At 33.9% G+C, this 26,707-nt stretch overlaps 1 protein-coding gene across 1 annotated transcript in view; it reads left to right on the top strand.

Annotated features, from left to right (window-relative positions):
- Positions 1-26,707, top strand: part of LOC146998638 (uncharacterized) — a 38,051-nt gene that overhangs the window by 10,634 nt on the left and 710 nt on the right. Inside the window, exons 2-3 of the mRNA XM_085811412.1 lie at positions 14,161-14,266; positions 23,520-23,649. Coding sequence (XP_085667538.1) covers positions 14,161-14,266; positions 23,520-23,649 — 236 coding nt within the window. The remainder of the gene's footprint in view (positions 1-14,160; positions 14,267-23,519; positions 23,650-26,707) is intronic.

Genomic DNA, 26,707 nt, shown 5'->3' with positions numbered 1-26,707 from the left:
TTACAATTAGTACTGAAGATAAAATATTTGATAGTATAAAACAGAAGTGAATATTACGCAACATTAAAATAAAACAAAAGTACTGAAATTTTACTAACCTTGAAGAAAATATTCTCACTGACAGAGGACTTCACAGGAGTTCAGCATTCGAAAGCAATGACTTGGTGTTTCCCTTAGACTCGTATATCACGTAGGCCTCGTCTGGTCGCCCTGTGACGTCATACGTTGAGACTTGACGCATGCGCTCTATGCCTCAGTTTCCGAATGCGCGAACCTTTTCACTGTACGGACCTTGGGTTCTGCCGGAGTTTTGCCTGATTTTAGGAATAACGCCACTTCTGCCAACTTCATATTTTTAGGAAAGTACTGATGTTTCCAGCAAGCTGAAATGACCGCAAGGAATAGTTTTGGGAATTCCCGGTGTATCTCTCTAATGATGATATTATCAATTCCATCCGGACCTGGAGCTTTTTTGGGTGCCAGAGTACGTATGATGTTATCCACTTCCATTTGCGTAGGAGGGAGTTCGTCTCTTCTGGTAACTTGGCGAAATTTCATACTGTAGGTTTTTCTCGCTTCCTCTTGCTCCTCTAAGAAATCTTCTTCATCATCATCAGGAAAAACTGCATTTATGATCTCACTGATTACTTCGATGTTGGATGAGGCAGTGCTATTCACCATAGGCGAAAGGGTCGTAGGACGAAACACCTTGTTACATGTTATCTTTTGAGTAGGTCCAAAGGCTGTAGTGACATTACTACAGTAAGTTCTCCATGAGATTAACTTGGCCTCTTTAATTTTTCTTTTATATAAAGCTCTGGCTTTATTGTATGTTATCATTTTGAGTTGCCGTAGATATGGATCTACCGTGGATTGTGCTTTTCTGCGAAGTGCTCGAACTCTGCTCCTCTCTGTGTTAAGCTCTGGTGACCACCAGGATATCGAGTGTTTTGCCTTTACAGATTTCAAACGATATGCTTTGTGGGCGGCTTGCACTATTTTTGTAACTAGTAAGTCGTAGAGATTATCTAAGGAGTTTCTGTCCTGGCAGTTGTTGAAATCTTTGATAAATTTCTCTACATGCGCTCGAATGTGTTCCTGTAAAACGGAATGTCCTCCAAATGCCGTTTTGAATCTTTTCTTTATTATGTAGTCTATAGGAGTATCCAGCCTGTAAGTAATAATTTTGTGATCACTGAGTGACGGCAGGTCACTCACTGTCCAATCTTGTATGTACGGAGTTGTATTGGGAGTTGATATTGTTAGATCTGGACACCCTCGAGCTCTAGATGTTTCAAAGGTAGACGGTGAGTCCTGAGCGTTGATGACAATGAAATGCTTACTGTCCAAGAATTCGAGTACCGCAATTCCCCTTCGGTTCTCCGAGTCAGCACCCCATAGTTGACTGGTGGCGTTAAAGTCTCCTGCTATGATACATTGTGATGCCCCAGTTAGAAGGTTAGAATTAAGTTCCTCTAATAGAGAGGTAATATCTTCGCTCGGGGGTAGATACACAGCAATAATATCAATGCTGCAATTACTAGTGTCTAGTCTGATGGAGACTGTATGCTCTGTGATTTTCATTAGGAGAGGGGAGAGAGGGCCACTGTAAATAATCGCAGCTAGCTGATTCTTTGAGAGAAACGTTCTGCTGTGTGTTGGAACACTAGGAATCCCTCCGTTGTAAACGTATGGCTCTTGGAAGATTCCGACATTGGCAGCAGTATGTGTCATTACTTGCAGCGTATTTATCGTTGCTGCATAGCACTTCTGCAAGTTACACTGTAAAAATCGAGGACCTGCTATATGTTTGTTTAGTGTCATCTTGGTTTAGTTCTTTGCAGTGGTCCTTCTCAGACTCTCGAAATGGGCTCCATACACTGGGCAGGAACTTGAAGTAGCTGGGTGATCTGTGCTGAAAGAGGTCCCATTTTCAGAATTACTACTGCAGCAATTAGTGCCACTCACTTTTCCGAGCTACACTCCTGCGTCGGGTGGCTGTTACCACACTTCGCGCAAACTGGAGCGTTTTTACAGTTCCTGCTATAGTGACCGAACTCCTGGCAGTTGTAACAGCGTATGATCCTAATGTACGGACGGAGAGGACAAGACTCAAAACCCACTAAAAGATGGCATAGCTTAACTAGGTGTTCTGCTGACTTAGGGTCTATGTCTATCACCCAGTTTTTCCTTCCGCTTTGCCCGGAACGGCTTGCTCGTATTTGAAAAGCACTGGGATTGAAATTGGGCAGTTGGTTTACAAGTGCTGGTGTTAGATCTTCTTTTCCTAGATTCTCAGGTACTCCAAAAATAATTACACTTTCCCTTCTTGGCTTGGGCTCCCGAAATTCAAGTGTCTCTAGTAGTGCTGGCCTGTCCTCGATTGCCTATTTCAGGCGTAGCAGGTGAGCTTTTTCTCGACACCGGATGAGAAGCTCTCTGGACCTTGTCGGCCGAATCTGCACTAAAGTAATCCCTAGCTGGGAGGGTTTCAAATCTGCCGAAAGTTGAGTTTTAATCCCTTCGGGTGTCCGTGTGGAGTTCTTTGACCTTAATAATAGAACGTGCTCCGATAGAACTGGAGAAGATCTTGAAGGTGGAGAAGTTTTCCGCTTCTTTCGTGTCACCTCAGTGAAGGAATATTCTTTTGTGGACTGTTCTTCTGGGGCTGAGGATTCCACTGCTTGATAAGACTCGGAATGTTGAGGATTCTCGTGAGATGGCTGTAAACTGTGTGCGAGTTGCTGTTGTTGCAGAGACAAGACTTGTCCCTGTAGCTGGGCGAGATAAACCTCTTGTTCCGTTAACGTTATGCGAACGGTGTTCACAAAAGATGTAAATTGCTTTCTTTCAGAAGCGTTTAGTCTGCGAGATTCCTTTGCTTGTAAGATGAATAACTGGAGTTGGTTAAAGATGTGGTTAATTGCTTCCAACCTGGAGTTAGGTGTCGATGTGCTAGCAGCAGCACCTTTAACAGAAGGGGGAGAATGTTGAATATTATGCTCCGTGCCGGCTGGTGATGAGGGAGTATCCGTAGGCATAGTAAGTAAGAGAACACAATGAAGATGCTTTCAGAGCATAAAAAACGAATGATGAGATGAATGATGGATACACATGCACCTGCAATATTCCAGGAATACTCAGTTTACGCGATAGCACTGTAAGGAAAGGTAGCGGAACACAATGAACACACTTCACGACGCTAAACTTGAATGAGGAGATGCACGATCAGATCGCATGCACTTGGGCTAGAGTACTAAGCATGTACCGTAGCAATAATAGATTAGATAGTTGCGAGAACACAATGTGTGCACTTTCACGGCACTAAAGTGGATGAGGTGATGTATAATGAAACCTCATAAGCTAATAGACTTTCTTGTATATTGAGTATGGGCTGTAGCACTATAAGTGGGAAATATATATATATATATATTTGTTTTATATAAAATGTGACGCACACACTTTAACCTTATATACTAAACAGTTCTAAGTAAGCACAGACTGATAATTACGCACACTATTACACAGCACTGAATAATAACAAAATGACTATTAGAACACTATGCACACACTTTCTAGGACTAAACTCGAATGAGAAGATGCGCAATCAAATCACATAAACTGACAGTAAAGTATGCACTATAGCACTATAAGATGAGATAACTGCAAAAACACTATACTTTCACAGCACTGAAAATTTGATTAGGAGATGAATGAAGATATCTCACAAATAAATTATCTTGCATAAATATTGAGTTTGCGCTGTAGCACTATGAAAGAAAAGATTAAAAAAAAAGAAAAAGAAAGAGCAATAACGTATGCACACACTCACGGTAAGCACTGAATAAAAATTACGCGCTCTGTACACTGAAAAAAAAAAAAAGATGAATACTTGAGCACAATACACGCACTTTTCACTGCCCTAAGTAAGTACTGAATAATATTCACACGCACTATATCAAAGCACTGAATAATATGATTAATACTGGAGCTCTTCGTAGCATTAAACTTGAATGAGGAGATGTACAATCAAATCGCATACACTGCCGATAAAGTATGTACCGTACTGCGAGAACACGATGCACAAACTTCCGGTATTAATAATGAATAAGGAGATGTATGGTGAAATTTCAAAAATCTTCTTTACATATATTGAGTATGTCCTATAGCACTAGTTCGGACTGGGGTATGTAAGAGGTAAATACTTCGTAAACGTTAAAATCTCTTTCAAAATAAGCAATGCACACACTTTCACAGATATGAACTTGGATGAGAAATTGCATTAAGCAATGCACACACTTTCACAGATATGAACTTGATGAGGAATTGCACTGTAGCACTAATAGAGGAAAATACTGCTTGAGCTGAATGCAAACACGCACTTGGCACGAATGATGTGTAGTACTAATAAAAAAAAATCAAATACACTGACAGTCGTAAGAGGATTACTACGCTTATGTGGCCAAAGATGGCGGCTGACAATCTTTTCCTTCTTGTTTTGAAGGGGGAAAAAAATAAAAGCGAATTTGGAAGGGATGGATTTAGAGCAGTATTTGATTACAAGTGCACCCCTGCGCTGCCTGTGTCCGAGACTGAGAGGAGGGGAGAATGCTAAAGTTCCGTTTTCTTATCAGCAGAAGGAAGGAGGGTCGGGTAACCGCGTTACTGTGTTAAAGTAACAACGGTCAGGAACATAAGCCGGAACAGTAATACTTAGAAAATTAATTAAATAATCAGTGAATAATGATGAAACTTACACTACTGAAGTCCTAGTGCTTTGCTGTAACTGCAGATACAAAAAAATCTCTTGTAAGGCTGAATATTCCGTTCAACGTGAAGCAAAATGTGGGAGCAAAATTCATACGACCTCTTATCTCTGCGTATAGACGCGCTGAGCCTTCTCAGTAACCACAGCATATAGGACCACGTTGACAAATGCAATACTCAGTCTTTCAGACCTCTAACCACTATATCTGGTAGCTCAAAATACGGGGCATAGCGGCAAAAGGCTTAAGTTTAAGAGTAGGCGTCATCACCGACGATGCCGCCTACCGGAGCACTGATTATGAGAAGACAATACCATCGACAAAAACGTATCCTATACGATATAACTATGAAACTTTTATGCATGATATAGCAGAAGGGATAACAGAACTTGAACCTATAGCTCAAAAACTGAATACGGCATAGCCAGTGCCTTCTACAAGAAGATAGGAAATAACTATATTTTTCAATAATCAAGTAGACTGAGAAATGATTATTTTGTCTTTCAGGCAAAATTATTTGCATTTTTTAAAGCAGTAAAGTCTGCTCTTGATAAAACCTTTAGAACAGTTGCATGCACAGAGATTATGTCTAGTATTTAGCGCCCCTAAAATTGTGCTAGTATGTGCTGTTAGAGAACCTTTCCTCAGACACTATGCTCTTTTTCTCCTGCAACGGATCAAAGCCCATGTAGGACGCAAGGGAAATGAAAAACGTGGGCTTGGTTTGTACAGGTCGCAACAACATACATGTTCCCTGTCACGGGGCAAATTGCCAACCTGGAGTCAACACTGAAAAGAAAACTCAAAATAAATGCGGACAACAGCTGGCAAAAGCAATGTGATACATAGACAACGGGGTGTATCATCCATGACTATTTTCTTGTCAGCCCTAAAATCAGAAAGCTCCATATTGACTCAACTGTACACTGAACACTGCCCTACACCGACCTATCTGCATATGTTCGGCCTTAGAGGCTCGACCAGTACTCCTGTGGTAAAGTAGGCAATTTGAGACATTGCTTTCATGAATTCACCCTAACACAGGACACGCATCTCTCAAAACCCTTTGAAAATCACTGACTAGTGGAAAATGAAAAACGTCTAAAGAAAGCTCTCAGGGTAATTACATACGTTAACACTAATGCTGATAATATTTAGGCCTTTCGCAAAACATGTTATCCCGAAGTCAGAATTATTTATTGCGAAATACATTTCTCAATCTCACATAACGTTTAATCTGTAACCCACATATTTTCTTCACGTTATCTAAGTCATTATTTTGTAAATAGTAGGTAAATATTTCTTTAATCATTATTTTGATACATGCATATCTGTAAAAGGTTCCTAAAATATCTGGCACAGTATGTGATTCTATGAAATAGGTGTATATAAACCTATGTTTTATGCAGTGCAACTTACGATGTACTGTACACTTGTTCTAAAACGGGAACATACCAAAAAATTTTGTCTATTGTGGAACCTTGCTTCACGAACTCCTTGGATCGCGAACAAATTTTCCAAGCCAAAAATTTCTTGGATGACGAACGACGTCTCGAAAAAATGAAAAATAAGCCGGCAACAAATAATACTCCAAAATGTAGTTCATGCAATAGAGAAATGTCTACAGAAGAAGAAGGAAGGGAAAATATTCAAAAGTCATAGAACATTATCACCTTGATAAAGCAGTAGTAAGCCGTAGCACGAATATTTACAAGGACAATGCCATGCTTTTGTAACATTTTAAAATATAGATGGAAACAAATCAGAGTGGAGAAATTTTTAATAGGATAAAGATTAGTGATTCTCGGGAGTACAGGTGATCAATAAAAGAGAAAAGAAAAACCCCCATAAAGACAAAAAAGTTGCCTTGATATTTTTATGGAATAGGATTTCTCTTTCAGTTAACCTTTTCTCCCCTTTGGCTTCATTTTCTACTAATGCCGTCAAATTGCCTTTGCAAAGATGTGATAAAATTTAATTCAAATTTTCCTATTTTTTATATGTTCAGTACTGTTTTAAATATTATGTATATGTTAATATTGTGTATGCGTTAAATTTAACGAATTCCATCCGTTTTGCACTATATACTGACACACAAAGCCCTCTTTTCTAAGTAGTCTTTGGGATCCGAGAACGGATTAATTCATTTACATTAATTCCTATTAGGAAAATTGTTTCAATTTATGAATATTTCGAAAGACAAATCATCTTGAGGAATTTTTTTTTCCTTTTTTTTTTTTTTTTTTTTTTTTAAGTTTGTGAATCAAGGTTTAGTGTATTTTTCGTTCAATAAATGATATTTTAAGTAAAGGAAACTAACATTAGTGAAATGAGATAGGGAGAAAATTCCAAATATTTCGAAATTAATTTGTAAAAAAAGAAAAAGTAATTTTTTTATTCTTCGTAGTTTTAAATTATAATAGCGAAACTCAGCGATTTCTAACAGCTTAATTCAGATTTTTTGTTATTTTATAAATTATTCTTTACTAAATGCATTTCATATATGGAACTTAGCGAGGAAAAGTATTTCTCGAAACCGATATAGTTTACTTCAAAACATATGCCAGATAAAGATTACTTTTTTCCTACATTTAAATAATAGGCGTGTTTCTCTTCCATTTGATTGTTTACAAAGGGATTTTTATTTGATGATCATTGATGTATTTGTTAGAACAAACAATAATGTATGAAATGAAACTTATATAATGTTTTGAAGATTTCTGCGTAAAGAATACATCTGCTGTCAGAGACTGAAAATTGCTGATTTAACCCTGAAGACAGCTTCACGGTAAAGCACTAGAGTACAGCTCCCTATTCGGTTCAGCTCAACGTACTCTCGAGACTCTCCATGCTACAACTCGGGATTCACTCGACGATGCATTCACGATACACTCGGCGATACTTTAACTCGTGATACACTGACGAGAAACTTAGACACTAGACTGCTACTCCGCGTACAGGCAGGGTTTATAGAGCTTTTGCCCTGCCCTCGAGAACACTGGACCAAACAGGTGAGAATTTGTTCTAGAATTTTCTTCATCCGTCTATGGAATATCGCCAATTTTGTCGCTAAACGGGCGAATTCGCGCTATATACGGAAAGCCCGCCTTCCCTTGCCATTTTCTGGCAACCCTAAACCCACCTTGCGGTAAAAGTATTTTACCGCAGCTGGAGATTTCGTAACAGTTTGTTTTGCAATCATCAAGTAGTGTCCAAACTCTGGGTAAACGTTAAGCTCATTATCGCTGCCTAAAATAACAACTGAAACTGTAGAATGGTATAAAAGACCCTTTCATTTAAAACTAAGAAGAACAGAAGCAGACCCGGTACTAACATCTTAACCACCAGTTATAGCGAGGTAACTTAAAGTAAAAGTAAGTCAAATGTAAAATTTTAATTAAATAAACTTGTAACCAAAGGCTACACAGATTAATTTAACACGAAGTTGGCTCACAAATCTAACCGACGTGTGCTGGCAATTATACTGTAAGGCCGAAGAATATATATTCTATCTCAGCTAGTAACCTAATAATACTAGCAACTTAGCTGGCAACCTAGGAAAAATATATTGGCAAAAATATATTACATGTTCATTTCCATTTTAGCTTTACATGGAAAACTTTTACTCGTGCATTCTTTGTTGTATTTAATTCTGTTCCTGTTCTCCAGTAAAAATGTACTGGATGGAAAAACTTGGGGCTACATTAAAAGAACTTTAACACTAACATTTCACCTAAATCATATCGATGCTTTAGACACACTAAACTTCAAGAACACTTTAAATTCAAAACTATTTCTAATGTGCTAAGCAAGGCATTTCATTAACTTTACTTTTTGCTGGAGAGCCTAACTTTTAATTATTTTCATGCATAACGCTAACTTCTATTGTAACTTATTTATTACGTTATTACTATAGCTTGCACTTAGACATTTCAGACGCAGGTCAAGAATTCAACTTTTACCAGTATGCAAGAATCTACTTTTGCTTTTTAGATTTAGTTTAACAGAAACTTCTATACGGCTACAATACTAGTTTATCAAACATAGTTCATGAACCATTTACAATTCATTTACATTGAGATAAGCTTATTCAATTTACACGCTACACCACATTTACAGAAATTGCTACTTTTATCCGCCTCTTTGGCCTTGGCTCAATGTCTGTGCTACCAGGAAACTTGCGTCTCTACGTTCATTTCCAGAACCTCTGGAATTTTGCCTGGTGATGGGAAAAATCTGAAGTTACGAACAGCTTCATAGTCTCTAAACTCGTGACCGGCATTCCTGGTTTCTCCTAATCTCTCGTCTGCTGGCTCGCAGCGCCTGTCCTCTGGTTCTTGTATGCTTTTCCCCTTTGTGTTGTCCGTCGACCGTTTTACATGTAGATGTTGCATTGAAGGACCGTCACTACCATCCTTTCTCGCCACCTGAAATCTTGCTGATGACCCCCTGAGCTGTATCTGATTCTCCGTCGATCGGTCGCTCAGTCTGATGGATTGCTGATCTTCCTTTTCATTTCTTGAGGATTTGTTACTCCTTAGTCTTGGCTCCCTTTTCTCTGTCAGCTCGCTTCCTTTTGATGCGTCGAGCCTTGGTTCTTTTTTTCTTTTCAACTCCCTCATTCGCAACAACCCTTCTTTTATTTCCCGGGACTTGTATTCAAGATATCGCTTGAAATTCTGTAGACTTTATAGCTGGCACTGCATTTCTGTTAGGATGTAATTCTTGCAAAATATTTTTAGAAGGAGCATATCAGCCCGCTCATATTATTTCTTTATCTGATCCATATAAGCCAACCTATTCTCACTATTTTGTTTCTTTATCTAAATCACTGTCTCCCAAACGTTTTCAATTACGAAATGGCCTTCAGATTTAGGGAAACATTTTCCCACTTTAACCTCAAGTGCACATGAAAGAGTATGTTTTATTTTAAGTACTTTATCTCCCACCTTAAAATTAAAGTCGCACCTCCTCTTCACATAATTTTGTTTTTTTGCTTGCATTATCCAAATTATTATTTCGGATATCTTCGTCGACTAACTTCTGCCATTTTAAATTACGCAACGCTCTTTTGAACGAAAAATAGCTCTGAGAGTTGCAATTAACTTTCTACCAAGAATTAATTCAGCTGGCGTCTTCCCAGTAGTATCATGTTTAGCCGTCTTCAAGACAAATGCAAATTCATTGTCACAGACATCCCAGCGCATATAATAATTCTGTATATAACTACAAATAATGTTAACTATATTTTAATTTACCAGCTCTGCCATATTTGACTGCGGCCAATAAGGAACTATTTTTAGAAGTCGTATGCCATGCATTGTGCTTAATTCCTCCAAAATTTGACTAAAAATTTGCTTTCCATTGTCCGAAATTACTTTTAATGTGCTCCCATATCTTAAAATACATTTCCTTAGAAAAGGGTCTGAAACAATTTTAGCGAGGCTCTTTTGAGGAGAATTATTTCTGATCACTTTAAAAATTATCCACGATAATGAGTAAGTATCTTTTATTAGGTCCTACTTGGGTACAAACCTAATAAATCAACTCTTACTAACTCACTTGGGTATGTAGCTTTTACGCTGTTTAAATAAAGCGTCGGGATCTAATAACATTGTTAACTCATTGACAAATAGGGAAAGACATGACGTACCCCATAGAAGATTTTTGTAGCTGTGGAAAAGATTCGCAAATGGGAAATGATAAAGAGATTCGCAAAGTCGCTGTCGTTTTTTTCCATTGCCTAGATGATCTGAAATTGGTGTATTATATATTTCCTTCAAATTTAGTAATTCTTAAACTAGCTAGGATATCCGGTCTCAGTAACGGCTATCATAATTTACGACACTAATTCTGATAGCCGTTATATCTTGGTGTTCGAAATTGTCAGTATCTGTTAAATGAAATATTTTTAAATTAACAAATATTTTTAAGTTCAGGGTCTTTTTGTTGCTCAGAAAGTCTTTCGGGAATCTGAAATTTTTCAGTTAGCATTGCACACTTAAGTTCCTTTTCCTCTCCATCTAGTCTTAATCTTGACAGAGGGCTTGCCTCAGCGTTCTCCTTTCCTAGACTATGCTTAACTATTAGCTTGTATTCCTGCAGTTTAAGGGTCCATATAATAAGTTTTGACTATACAATCTTCCCAGAACGAATATAGAAATACAAACGACACAAGATGGCATGATCTGAGAAAACTGTATCTGACATCTCTCTAAAATACGCGTGAAATTTCTAAACCGCTAAAAGAACTGCTAACGTTTTCATATCCGGAACCGTATAATTCCTGTTAGATGTGTTAAATGTCTTACTAAAGTAAGCTACAGACTGTCCGTTTTGCAAGAGAACATCGCCAACGGTATAATATGAGGCATTTCCTGCAATTTCTAAGTTCCCCTCACTTTCAAATATTTCAAAACTGGAGCTTGAATTAACTTTTTTTTTAGTTTTTCGAACGCTGGGTTAGTTTCGGTCGATTAAGTAAATCCCGCTTTATTTCTTATTGATTTTAACAGAGATCTATCTGTGCAAAGAATTTGATAAAAGTCCTGTAATAGAAACAAAATCCCAAAAATGAGGATACATTTTTTTGCTGTATTTGGTGGCGAGTAATTTTTATTGCAACTATTTTATTGCAACTATTTCAGATAGTGAAATATCTTATAGCTTAAGTGACAAAGTTCCTAGGCCACAAATTTACATTTTGATGCATTTATTTTTAATCCTGCTTCGTTTAGAAGCAAAAACACTCTTCATGAAAAATCCCTAATAAGTTCGTCTATAGCACTGAGGGCCAAGCATTAATGGCATTCATGTCATTGATTCAAGTTATTTATTTTTATTTTATACATAATCTCATTGACTGAACTTTTAAAAATTTTTATTAACAATAAAATTTAAATCTATACTCTTGTTTTATTTGCTATTATTTTTTTAAACCTCTACTACTCAGAACTATTTACCTATAAATTCCATAATTAGCCTTTCACAACACACACTCATTTCACAAACTGGAAAACACTAGTTTAAATATTATCAGTTAAATCTCTTCAATGAATTAATAATACATTCACAGTTAGTAATAATAGCATTAAAAACTAACATGTTATAAACGCAGTTGATTTTTTTTTTCTTTTTGTGTGTTGTATGTGTGTATAGTAAAGTACTGCTTTATATACTGAACAGGGCTTCATTTCTAAGATTAGAAGTGCGGGACCCTATGGAAGACCATCAGCAGAGAGGAACAAGAGTAAATAAATAAATAAAATGACTATTAAACTTATTAATAAATTTAAAATTAAATAGTTAATTATTATCAAATTAATTAATAGATATTTAATTAATGTTTATAAATTGTTATTTAATCAATAAGTATTATATAATTAATTAATTATAATTTAATAGATAATTATTAGATAATTAATTATTATTTATTGAATTAATTAAAGATTGAAGTAATTAACTAATTAAAATTAAATAAAATGTAAAGAGATAAATTGAAATTTAATACGCGATTTTTAATATAATTTTATTGTTAAAATAAAATTTTCGAGATAAAATTTCTACTGAAATTATTATTCAATTACATAAAAGAATTTAAGTTAATAAAAGAAGCCTTCTTATTCAGGGCTCCGGTGCGTTCCGGCTAGAATTATGGTTTATTACAAAAATTAAGAAGCACCGGAGTTCAGATCCGGTGGGTTCCGGCCCAATTTAAGTTCTGATCGTAGGGGGTGGGGAGTTCTTTTATCATCACAAAAATTAAATATACTTAAAGTATAGCTGATGAAAATTCCAGGGCGAAACAGAATGAGGGTATGAGCGGGTGGAAACAAAAAATGAGGGAAATCTTGGTGAGAGAGAACGCGGCTCTCTGTTGATATAATTATAGCCATCAAGCAGATGGGTGTCAGGGGTAAATGAATCGGACTCCTAAATGTAAAGTTGCTGGTTACGCTCCCCCCCTCATTAGTAGATACTGTAGGAAGACGGTGTATAAGACGTGCTTGAGCAGTTTATCTCACTTACTTGACTTACTTTACGTGCTTGAGCAGTTTATTTCACTCTTATTGTATTCGCTGTCAATTAACGAACATTTAAGAACACAAATTTTCCTTCCTGCGAGGATAACTAACTGTAAGCATCGGTAACAATACACTAGATACAATGGCATGACGAGAAATTTAGGCGTTCCTAAACAAACTCCCCCAAATTTATTGCTTTTCTTCCGCTTGGTTTCTGCATGTGAGTGAGGGGACTTTACTTGAACGTCTAATGTTCTCATGAGTTCGTATTTCTAGGGAAATAGAGTATTACAAAGTTTGCTTATTGTTAAACTAAAACGTTAGGAAGTCTAAATTTTTTTCCCTTTAAATTGTGGTTCAGTTTTATAAAAAGAAGTACCGGAGCTCATCTTATTTAGGGCTCCGGTGCGTTCCGGTTAAAATTGTAATTTACCTTTAAAACTGAGAAGCCGGAGCCGGGCTCCGGTGCAATTTAAGCACTGATTCTGAATAGAAAATACTTGGAACTTAGCCTTTCTTCAAGCTCATAACCACCTGAAGGATTTGAGACTTTCCAGATATTCCCCAGGAGAAAATGGGGAAAAACAGGAAATAATAGGCAAAGCGCCGATCTTTATAAGTGTCTGTGTACGCTGTGGAGATTATGAACTGAACATTAAATATTTTATTAACTCATAATTAAATCTTATCAACTTTAAGTTAATTTGCTAAAAATCTAAGTTGTAGATTTTATCCATTATTCCTTTTTGGAAAAGAGAAATTGTCTACTTTTGTTGAAAGTTGGACAAATTGGATAATCATTTTTAAAGTATTTTTTTGCAAAAAAAAAAAAAAAAAAAAAGAATACAGTTTGAATATTTTACATAAGTGGAGTAATTCTTTAATTCTGTTCTTAAGAACAACGTTTTTTAAGTTTCGCGTTTTGCTTGTCGTTCCTTTTTTGACTATATTTCACTATTCTGCATGCAAACTGATTTTCTAAGAGATGATTAGGGCAGGAAATTTTACAGTTAATTAAAAGATCTCAGGAAATTTATTTACAATATAAATGCACATATAAAAAGTAAACCATCTTGAAATGTGATACGAAATGCCGTATTGTGTTACAAAATATAAGTTATTTAGAAATCTGGCATTACATATTTATTCACGAGGCTGCGCTCCACCTACTGCGTAGGAATTTTCTCAGTTCAATTTTCTCCATTAAAGGGGTGAGTAGGGCGATTTTTCCCGGTGTATAATTGGGTAGTTTTCTCTGAAAATCCTGTTAATTGGTGTTTTACTTATAAATGTAATATTGAATATTGACCTTAATCATATTTTGTCGTTAATTTTGTTTCGTCTAATATATATTTTTTTTCTTTCCTTAGGGACAACACTGCAATAGTGCAGTTGACGCCATATCTACTCCTGTTATTTTATCGATAAATTGCGTAGATTCACAGTTTTATATGACGTCTTTATTTTGTTTGATCGGTAAGATGGATTAAGTTCATTTTTAACCGAATATTGTATTAAATGGTACAGATTTCGCAGTTTCCAATTTTTTGGAAAAAATGGCTACCTCCTTTTTTATTTTTGTATTTTGATAAGGTTTCACTTTTGCCCTAATGATGACACGTGGGCAGTACCGCAATTATTAACTTAAAGTAATGCTTTTTAGAATTTTCTGTTAAAGGCAACTGTTTTTGCAAGGTTTTATTTCATCATTTCTTACGATTTAAATACTGAAATTGCGGCAGGTTTCGAATAATTGTGGATCATTCAAGTAGCATATGCTGACGTTCCATCTTTTCCTGTTACTGTCGAACTAGTATTTTCCCTAATGAAATAGTTTGAGGGCATAAAAAAATATTCTTGTTAAAATGTATTATTAAAGTTCGCAAATTTGAAAACATTGTTGCCAATTACCAAATCATAGTTGTGAAGAAATGAAATTGTATCGAATGATGTAGGTTTTCATATTTATCTCCGAAATTACAATAGTGCTTGTAATAAAATTAGTGAAATAACAAAACATTTTTAATAGGTAGTAATTCTACATATGCTTCTCATTTGATTTCGCACTTTAAACTTTTGTGTATAAACTTGTTGGGATTTTTTGCTGTTTTGAACGCGTTACGGAGTGTTTTCTTTTACCTAAAATATTTTTGTGAATTTTTTTTCTTTGCATTGGTTCATATTTTGCTTGCCCCCTTACCTCTTCCACCCCATATTTCCCCCTTTCTGTCAGTCTATTAAATGCACTTTAAATTGTATTCATATTAATTTAATTAATTTAACTAGATTTGGAATTTTATTAATGCTTTGTTATTTAGAAGAATAGAATTGTTAAATACTTACAATAAATATTTGAAACTTCAGAAAATGATTTAAATATTATAATTATAGAAAATTTGGAATAAGTTCAGAGCAGCCTCCCTTTTTGTTTTGTGTGTGTGGCCGTCATTTAATAATTTTTAGTAGTGGATACTTTGAATAGAGAAAAATCTTATGAACATGCCCTGGTATATAAAATGGAATTTTAAAGTATATTTATTTATATTTATCATTAACAGCAGTCAAGTTGTTTTAATTGATTTGTTGGTACAACTACCTTTGTACAGTTTAGCTGTTTTTTTACAGAAAAAACTGCTGATTCGGTGAATTTTCAGATTGCAATGGATATGGTTACCTAAAGAAAATACTCCAGTTTTTCAGGATTGGATTCGGAAATGTCTTTGTATATACATGTACACAGTGCCAAAAAGAAGGGAGGACAGTTGTGCATATCCCGTTCTAGTGGGCCGATTAACGAAATTGAGTTTTTCACTTCTTGAAAACACAACTTATGTTGTATAGTGAATTTATATATAGCATTGTTCTAATATATGACACATAATCCAACTTCTTCGGAAGTCCAACTTTTTCCATATTTCGATTCTATGACTCATATTATGTCTAAATATTAAATTTTGTAAAATTTGGTGCGAAATTTACAGAAAAATTTGGTGAATCTTTGGATTATGGTAACTTGGCGAAACTTTGGCGACCAACCCTGCTATACCAAACTGCTAGTTTTTTTTGGGGGGGACGCCATTTTGTTTTTACGAAGTAAAGGCATATTTTTAACTCAACCTTTTTTCCAACAATCTGCTAGCCGAATTACGCTTATGCTAGAACTTAAATGGAACAAAAATGCTTAATCATGACGGAAGATTAGGTGTGAAATTGTGAGAAAGTGTGGAATCGTACACTGCTTGCCTTGTTAAGAATTGCATATACACGCTATCCATGTACACATCGACCTATTTTCACTTTTTAAAAAGAAACTCCCAGAATTGCACAAAAATGGCATTGTGCACTCTTGACATTATCCGTGTACACATTGACCTATTTTCACTTAAAAAGTCAAAGAAAATTGACAAAAATTCAATTCTTCTTACTCTTGTAAAAAGTACCTAACAAATAAGTGAGCGATTCTGCACTTTAGCAGCAAAATTGTTTCTAAGTGCTTATTAGCTAAAATCCCGATTTGAATTTTCTGGAAAATGTCACATGACATGTCTCATGATCTCTCATATCTCCCAGACAAAATAATCTGTGATTCAAACTGTGTACTTCTCAGATTATTGCTAAAGCCCTAGCTAGTAACCTTTATTGCCTTAACAAAATGTCACCAAACCACCTGTTACCATATTCCAAAGATTAACCGAAAATTTAACTTGGCGGATTTTTTTCAGTTTGTGCCAAGAATAATTCCCTTAGCTAACTTCTTAATATATCGCAACCTATTTTCCTTTCCCGTTAATTTTTAAATTCGCTTATTGCATATTTGTTGAAAGTGCCTAAATTGCTTTCAACAAATATGAAAAATTTCAAACTGTGTCAATATGTCAATTCATGTATATCTTGGAAAATGTTGAACAAAAAAAGCTTTTTAATTTTTTCAGGTATGCTTAGAAATACATCTTCTTTAAGATGATGGTAAAATTTTTTTAGTTTATAATTCGAAAAATTATTTAAAAATACAAATTTTAGGAATAAATCATAAAAAATAGGCGAATTTTGTTTCGAATGAACCTAACTTTATTATTAAAGCAATGCTACATATAAATTAGTACATATCCAAAGTTGTACTTTTGAGATATGAATGGGCCCAGTAGAACGGGGAGATATAGAACTGACTTTTTTTTCTGTGTGCACTATATATACACATGCTTGCTACATTACATACATTTCTGAATCTCGTCCTGGAAACAGAAGAGTACCCTTAAAAACTCCTATGAGCTTTAGTTGTCAGGTTTTGACAAATGTCTGAAAATCAGAAATCTTGCTAATCATGTTATCATAATATATGCATCGATTTTTTGTTATATTGAGTTTGTATTATTTGATGTATATGAAATAAATGTAGAAAGTTAACCTGAAATCATTGAAGAATTGTAGAAAGAGCTGACATTGATACATGGCTTGTAGAAATCCTCCTTTACCACTAATTTATGATTTTTTATGTGTATTGTGTGGAAGTGAAGTTTACCTGAATTCAGAACTATTTTTAAAATGCATTATGCTAGCTGCATCCGTGTTAATAATTTAAATTGAAATTCTTCAGTATTTGTGTGTAGTTTATTCTATATTTTATTACCATTAATCTTACTTGTGGAAAAGATTTGCTGTGTTTCATTGCATAGGTAGAAAAGGAGATTTTGCTAAGACTATAATATATATCATGAGCTTTGGAATAGCTCTTGTGTTGACTGTCACCAAATTCTGCAGGAAAAGCAAAGGGAAAAAATTGATATTTGATGTAATGCGAGTAGGTAGTAAGAGTGTACAAAACTAAAATATCATCGAAGATCTAGAAAAAAGAAATAGCTGATATATATTGTAGTGATAGCTATAGCTCCTGTCAGACTTTTCATTATTAACCTTGTAGGTAGATTGTCAAATCTGTTTAAGTACTTGCTAAAGAAAGTGGTTTTTGCCGGCACAAATTTCGCCAAGAGTTTTTTTATTTTGAAGACAAGCATTTTAATACATATAAAAAATATTTAAAATTTTGTAAAAAGACGTTAATTTAAAAATTTACTAAGCTTTCATGGTACAACATCCTGATTCGCCAGTTCATATCACGTGCCCCCAAGTGATCTGATCTCGCATAAACTACACTACAAAAATCTTAATTCTCTCGGTAATTATCTACATTAATTTCAAGTTAAATCTTAATTTGGAATACAAATTTAAATGCAAGAATTATTTCAATTTGTATGAATAGCTTACTCAGAAATTGTGTAAAACTGCAGTGCTTTACTTCGCTGGTGCATTCTCATATTGATGAATTTAACCCTTGACTTTGCCTTCGGGTGACCGGTGTAATTGCATCCTAATTGACTTATCGTGAATAATGGCCTTATTGCATAAAACTAAACTGTTAAAAATTCTGTGACCGAATGCCAGTGAAATGGCTATGACCTTGTTTTGAAAATGAGACTTAAAAGGTCTGTGCTGGCAAAACGGAAAAGTACCGAAATGAATACTTATGAAATAGGAAAAAATTGTAAATGTGAAATTTTAAAAAAGGAAGGAGAAACAGCAAAACTGGTATTTCCTTTATTTGCATCATGGAAGGGTATTCATAATAATTATTTCTGCTTTAGAAGAAAAGATCAGAGTTTCATAATCTGAAAGTTTTAAAACTTTGTGCCTAATATATTTTATTTTGAAATTTAAAAATAATGGTTGACAAAGCTGTATCTTTCAATGTTTTTTGCAAATGTTGAATATTTTAAACATTTTTTCCTTTATATTTGATGGTGCAAAAGGTGAAATTCAAAGATATGGAGCTTACAAAGTCTTTCAGAATTAAACTACAGAAAATGTGATACTTTCTGATTGTCCTCAGTTCCCTACTGAAAAGATCTGAACTCGTCAGTGGTTGATATTTTTGCCAAACTAATACGGAAAAGGCAGTAGCTGTTTTGAAAACAGTGGTAATAAAATGCTCACCTGTTAATTTTTTGGCACGTTACACAGCTGTTTTTACTAAACATTGGACACATTGGCCAAAGCACATATATGTATTCATATATTCAAAGTACATATATGTTGGTCATATAAATATGGCAACATCTCGACTTGTCGGTAATATTTTCTACCATATTGTTTTGCCTCTTGAATATTTTTACGACTTTATAAGGTAGGATTGTAGATAACTGGAAAGTATCCAAGATCTAAATTGAATTCTGGAAAAATGTCTTTACCACATTGTATTGTTACAGTGTATGCACAAAATTAGAATTTGATAGTTTATCAGGAAATGGTTTAAAAAATGATGAGTCTTTTGACCATATCAGCAAACATCATGATTCAGCTGTGGTGTTTGGAGGGTGTAATCTTTGTTTTATTCTCTCGCTTTTAATGTGGGAATGGTATTTTGCTACTTCATTTCCGTATAAGCTTCATGGAATCTGCTTTGCAAACGTTTTTTTATTTTTTGCTCTTTAATAAGAAAAATGATTCCCAGCAATAGATGAAATTTATGATATTGAAAAAATTGTGCAAATTCTTTGGTAAAAGTATAGTTTAGGAATATCCCTTGGCGATTTTTGGTGGTACATGGATAACAATTTTGCGAAATTCTTTCACTCGTTATTTTGGCTTGCGAAGCGACGATCGCCGCTACACAAAGCCAAAATAGCGAGACAAACAATTGCACAAACTCTATATCCATGTACACATCGACTTATTTTCACTTTTAAAAAAAAAATCCTCAAATTGCACAAAAATGTCATTGCGCACTCCTTTGACTTTATCCATGTACATGTCGACCTATTGCCACTTAAAAAGTAAAAGTAAAGAATTTTAAAGAGAAGGGCTAGCTCATAGAGCTTTTATCCCTGAAACAGGCAGTGGGAAGTGATTATGTAGTCATGATGACGCTGAGCGTGGAGATGCAATTCACAACACAGAAATTAGCGTTTTAAATTTGAAGAACCAGCATTTAAAATGAGCGGTGTGTGAAAGATAGCTATTATTGGGAAGATACAATGTTACTGCAGTATGCATTTTACACTGAGCATTAAAAAATCTAATAGTACTTACTCAATTTTAAAATAACAGATAAAATGTGCTACTCTTAGCTTAAAATACTTTTTTTTTTTTTAATTTGTAGGATTTTTCCCCCTTTAAATACCTCTTTATTTTTAATCATTTTTTATCTGGATGTTTAACTAAGAGAACTCTGCTACTGCTTCTATAAAATTATAATAACAGCTATTTAAAATTAATTAAAAAAAACCTTAAATTCGCAGTTTTAAGCATGTATAGTTAGTTACATATGGCAAAATTTCCGCTAATCTAAGTTTGAGTTTCAGCCTAATTGTAAATTTTACATCGGCATATTTTTTAATTAATTTTGTAACTTAGGCTTATATCAAGATTAAATTTAAATAAATACATGTAAGATTGTTATCTTAATTTAGACAAAACAACTTTGCTCGCATTACCTAAAAAAAATTATTTAATTTTTCAGAAGTGGGGGGGGGGGTTAAGGAGGCAGGTGTACTTATGCCAATTACTTTAATGGGTACTATTCCGTTTTGAGGACCGTAAAAAATTGCATCGAAAATGTATGCTCAAAAGCACCAAATCTAGCAAACACGTCCATTTAACTGCATCATATCCTAGCGTACGTGCTGATTTCAGATTGCGTAAGTTTATATAGTTCTATATTTCTTAAGACGCCATTGACAATATTAGTTTAATTTTAAATCATTTTTTGATATCCTATGGATTTTACAATTTGAGAATTGCCCATGACTAAAAGTCTGCAATAGAATTTTGGTAAAGTGCAGAATCAGCCACTGCTTGATGCGTTTTAAGAATTGCACATACTCTGTATCCATGTACACATCAACCTATTTTCACTTAAAAAAAAATCCCAGGATTGCACAAAAATGGCACTGTGCACACCCTTGAACTTATCTATGTACACATCGACCTATTTTTGCTTAAAAAGTAGAGGAAAAGGCAAAAATCCAATTGTTTTTACTCTTGTAAAAAGCGGCAAACAAATAAGTGGGCGATTCTGCACTTTACCGAGAATTTTTTCAAAGAAAAGGCATCATTCGTTATAGAAAATTATGTTTGAACAACGAACGAGATGAAACCATGCTTTAGCGATAAATCGGTAGTGCAATAGCAATGCAGGCATCCATTCAGTTATGTTTAGCAATTTTTATATAAATAATAATAATGATCTAAAAGTTATTTACTCCTATGCTTCCATTCAGTCGTCTTTAGCCTTTTTTATATAAATTATAATAAAGTATTATATGAAATTAACCTTTCATCTAAATTAAAACAATCTTATTTATTTACTATTATACTTCCTTTTTTGCATTAGGGTTGCAGTGATTATTTTTGCTAACACTGGCATCAACAATAGTTTGGCGCTTTTTTTTTTTTTCCCTCAAAACCGAATGTTTAATGTTATACTATTATATTTTATTTAAAATGCTAAGCTTTCGGGTTAATAATAACACAGGATACAATAAAAATAACTAAGAATAACTTAACAAAATATGCTTTAGACGTTTTTCTAAATTCTCCAATATGTGCTGTTTTTTCTGAATTTCACTATTTGGGATTTTAATTTCTGAATTTCCGCTACAAATTTCTTTCAAGATGTCGTCCACCTTCTTTGTCGCTGAGCAAACATTCTAAAATATTTCATTACAATTTTCTAGGGATATTATTTTGTTCTTCAAATTATCAATGCATTTTTGTTTATCTTTACACTTAGGCTGTTCAGGGATATTGTCATTTGCGAGTTTTATTTCAAAATAATTCACATTTGATTTATTACTGTCAGCTTCAATTTTGTTCACGGCCTCAAAATACATTTTCTTTGGGCTTAATTCATGCAGTCTTTCAGGCTCACCAGCGGCCGAGCGGTAAAGTCTCTGAACACTGGTAGTTCGGTTCGAATCCCGCGAACGGGCTGGCTGCATGGGCGTTTTCGTGGTTTTCCCCATGTGTAACGTGTATACGAGCCAGTTTCCCTTAGAAAGTCCTCCACGAAGGCATCCCTCCCTTTAGGCAGATAGCCCTCGTGTGCTTTGCCATAATTAAATACACCACCATGCAGTCTTTCAAAAGCACTCTGCATTAGTTTTCTTTTCAAATGTTTCCGATTTCTTGGTGTTATTTCGCTTACTGCACACAATAAATTTACTTTTGGCACAGCATTGCATTTCAACAGTTTTTTTTGCTGCAATCCAAGCAAGCAATTTCTCATGTCATCTTCATAATAACTGCACATAAAATATTCGCTGCAAATCCTTGCGTTTTTCACATTAACAGAATTCTGCCTCTGACATTTATGTATTCATTTTTTCATCAAAAGCAAATTGTTTGGGGAAGCATGAAATGCTATATTGGTTAATCTTTGGATTATGGAAATTTGGCGACCAACCCTGCTACAGCAACCTGCTATATATATTTTTTTTTTTTTTTGATGCCATTTTGTTTTCATGAAGTAAAGGCATGTTTTTTTTTTTAACTCAACATTTTTTTTCAACTATCTGCTAGCCGAATTATGCTTATGCTAGAACTTTTATGGAACAAAAGTGCTTAACCATGACAAAGATTAGGTGCAAAATTGGGAGAAAGTGCAGAATTGCACATACACGGTATCAAACACGTCGACCTATTTTCACTTTAAAAACATCTCGGAATTGCACAAAAATGGCATTGCGCACACTCTTGACTTTATCCATGTACACTGCTAAAGTCCTAGCTAGTAACCTTTATCTTCTTACCAAAATGTCGCCAAACTACCTGTTACCATATTCCAAAGATTAGCTGCAATATTTCTTCCTTTCACATTTCTATAAGTATTAGAGCACATCGCTACAGCGCAAAAAGCCATTACATAAATGATACCTTACAATATATACTATTAAAGGAAAACTGAGTAAACCTATATATACAAATTATTTTTGATATTCACATTGTTAGAAAACAAATATGTATGATTAAAATTAATTTGAAATATGTGACTTCCAGAAAATTGCCTCGCTGCCCAATGAAAGTACAGCTCTAAACGGGCGAATTCAGAGCAGGTGCTTCACAGTGACTTCAAATTATTGCTGGTTAAACTTCCCCACTAGGCTCGCGTTGGTGAGGAGTCGAACAAAGGAATGACTTAGCCCTTTCTAGTTATCCTTGATACCACATGGACAAATTAATGTTTACCTGCAAAATCGCATTTGTAAATCTGTGCTGGTAACAATTTGCTGTTTCACCGGTATTTTGTGTTGTAGTCGCACTGTTTACTGCATATAATTGTAATGCATAGCAATCTATGAGCATATGATGCTTTAAAAAAATATTTCTTAAATGTAATGAAATGAACCTATATTATTAACAGATATTCTCTGATTTAAATTAATGTGAAATAATGGGTGTAGCAAATAATTTTTTTTTTACGAGTCCAAAAAAATTTTGTCATGCCAGAAAATTTTCTTGAATCACATTTTGGCTATCTTCGGTAAATTCTTCAAGAACCCGTATTCTCCATAAGTAATTAAAATTGAGATCGGGAATAGTCTTAAACGTTTCACCTTTTTATGTGATAAAATATGAATTTATTGATTAGTGTAATTTAGGCTGCTCTTGTATGTTTAAATAGTAATAAGTTAAGAAATGCATATTTGGTATTGTTTTAACAAAAAATCGTTTTTAGAACACTTAGGTCGTGGAAATCCAGCTCACTATCAGGAAGAGTCATTTGTGTCATCTAGTTTGACGACAATAGGTTTACAAAGGTTTATGCATTGCCGAAAGCAGTGGGACATCAATTGGCAAGCAGTAAGGTATGTGACTTTTATTTAAAATATTAAATTTTTTAAAATGTACTTAAAACATAAAATGTTTTAACATGGCTGAATTTAAACTGTATAGTGTTTCATGTATTTTATATGCAAGGCTTGCATGAAGACTTTTTAACAAGATAAAGAATGTTTTTAAGTATAATACTTAAGATTTAACGGTTTGATCCATATTTTCTCGTTCTTTTATGCAGGTTTTTATGGGTTCTTTTCGTCATTTCCCCCCATGTGTAACATTAATATAAGTAATTTACCCTTCCAAAGTACTCCCCCCAAAACATTCTTTTCTTAAAATAGAGATTACTCGTATGTTTTGAGCTTAAATGAAAGAAACATAAACAAAATTCGGATGCATGAAACGAACGCGAACCAGTTTCCTATAAATCCTACCTGAAGGCATTTTATCTTTCAGGTTGAGAGGCTTTGTCTGCTTTGCCTTTATTCATTGAAATCAAACTACGTCCCCTAATAACGACAAAAAACTAATATCGGGGAAAGAAAGATGATAAACAGTTCTTAAGCAAAAGGCTCTTTGTAAGTGTAAAGGTCCTACCTGTGGCAGCCGAATACTGGTAGTTCAAACGGTATTCGATCCCAGGCGAAAATGTTGAGTGCATGATTTGTTTTTGTGGTTTTCCACCTGTGGAATGTGAATACGAGTCAGTTTTCCTACGAAAATCCTTCACGAAAGCATTCCTCACCTTATGCAAATAGCTCTCATCTACTCTGTCATATTCTAATAGCATAACCTTTTCTACTAGACAGAAGAATCTCCTTTTTTTAAATGTATGATTCCTAATGGTGTCAAAAACTGCAGTTTTCTTTTTTCCCCTCTTCAATGCAAAAAATACACATCGATCAATCGATGCTACTTTAGATAAAATCTACATGAATTTTTATTTTTTCCACTATTTATTTACGTGTTGGAGAGTTTTCATATCCGTGAACTGAAACTTGATGCGGACAATAAGCTTCTCTATTATAAACGCATAATGTTCCCATATTAACTTTCTCTGGAACGTTCAAAATTTAATATTTCGTGAATGTGATGGAAAGAAGTTTGCATGTAACATTAAAACATAGTCTAGTCTCTAGTTTCTAGAAGTTTAGTGTCACTAGTTTTTCAAACAGAAATATCATTTGTAATGTACATTAAAGTTGTATATTAACTTATATTAGCAGGGAAAGAAACTCAAAAATCATTTCATTAAAATGTTTTGATCATTTCATTTCATAGATAAACATCAGCAATCCTTGTGAAAGTTAAAACGCAGTTATAATTTAGAATTTAAAAATTTAAAGGTAGTATTAACAAATTTGACATTTGTGAAATTTTTAACAATTATTCAACCTGAATGACAATATTGTGCATTTCTTTTGAAGCAATTAGACATGAATCAAAGACTGAACTATTTTAAGATGAAGCATTGTTATTAATAACCAATAAATAAAACAAAAATGCATATAATTTGACGTAATTGACATCCAACTTGGTAAAAGGTATTTCATTCTTATAACAAATTTTGAGGATACAATATTACTTGCTAAATTAAATAGAACAATTTTGAGTAATAAGTATAATAATTTTAGTTGTAGCAGAAATAAGTGCCTTTATTTTATATCTGACCAAATGTAATAATACTTTACACACTCAATCAGTTCACAGAAACATTTTTCAATATATAGTTTATTTCCACAGAAATTAATTTCAAATATTTAATGGAACTATAATCTTATAATAAACTTCTGTATTTATAAATGTGGTTATAAGAAGCATAAGATGAAAATTAAATGTTATTGTAGGGTTCCCTAGAAATATTTATTGCTTTATATTGTAATATCTAGATTAATAGGAAAGGCTATCTTGCTGAAATGTGGTAGAAACTCTAATCCTTAATTTTTGTTTCATACAAACACCTCAGTCATAGAATAAGTCAGGGACATGGCATAATGTTTTTACAGAACACAAGTTGGAGGCTTTATGCTTCATTCCTGTCCCAAATAACCCGAGGGGAAAATTAGGAGGATCTAAGCTTTGAATACGCTTCAGTTTTACCTATTAGAATTCGAAAAGAAAGAACCTATTAGAATTCGAAAATTCCTATGATTGCATAAAACTGCGAGAGGTACTAATAATGACAAATTTTAAATGAAAGTATAAATTTATTTAAATAGACTACAATAGAATAGAAATTTATTTAAATTGACTATAATTATCCTTATATTCTATGTCATTTCAGTACTATAATTTCAGTTATCTTAAATACTGCAATTTAGTCATATAATTTGTAAGTTCCATGATTTTAAATTTATACATAAACGAGCAAATACATTTAGAAAGTTAAAATAATATATTTTTTACGATTCCTTTAACTGAAACCGTAAGAATCAAAAAGGATTTTTGTGCGTGTCTGCTTTATACATGTAATGTATAAAATGCGGAAAAGTGAGAAAAATCCATCCAACAACTTCCGTTTAAATTCGAAATGCTCTCTCTCAAATCAATGAAGGAATACATTTTTGGTTTTAAATTCCGCATTAGTAGCAACTGTATCATAGCTAAGCTTACCAAAATATTTGTAGAAAACCGCCAAAATTCTAGAAATTGCTATAAAATCCCGAAAAACATTAGGAAGATTAATGCTTGCCATTTCCATGCTGAAAAGATCGAGCGTTTACGAGGATGAGCTCGACTGTTAACGAACAACTTGTGGAAAAAATTCAATGTTATAATATAAATACATATGCCAAATTTTCCAAAAATTCCTGATAAATATTGTATTCTCATCATAAATATATATGGACTTATAATGTGATGAAAACATATTCGGTAAAAGAATGGATTAAAATTTAATTTCCCAAAATAAATTGGCCTACTAAAACTAAATAAAAAAAATTGTGTAACAAAATAATGATCTTTTTTAAAATACTCTACAATAAAACATGTCGAATAGTTGAAAATTTACAAGCTTGGAAGCTAAATTTCTAAAAAGATTTCGGAAAATTCGGACGTCACATATTAAAAGAAACAAGTCTACAAGTA

The sequence above is a fragment of the Stegodyphus dumicola genome, chromosome 2 (assembly GCF_044657685.1).
Source record: "Stegodyphus dumicola isolate Sdum_Otavi_A_Nest chromosome 2, ASM4465768v1".
Taxonomy (NCBI): domain Eukaryota; kingdom Metazoa; phylum Arthropoda; class Arachnida; order Araneae; family Eresidae; genus Stegodyphus; species Stegodyphus dumicola.
The sequence above is the reverse complement of the archived record's forward strand: the minus strand, read 5'-3'. Positions and strand labels throughout refer to the sequence as shown.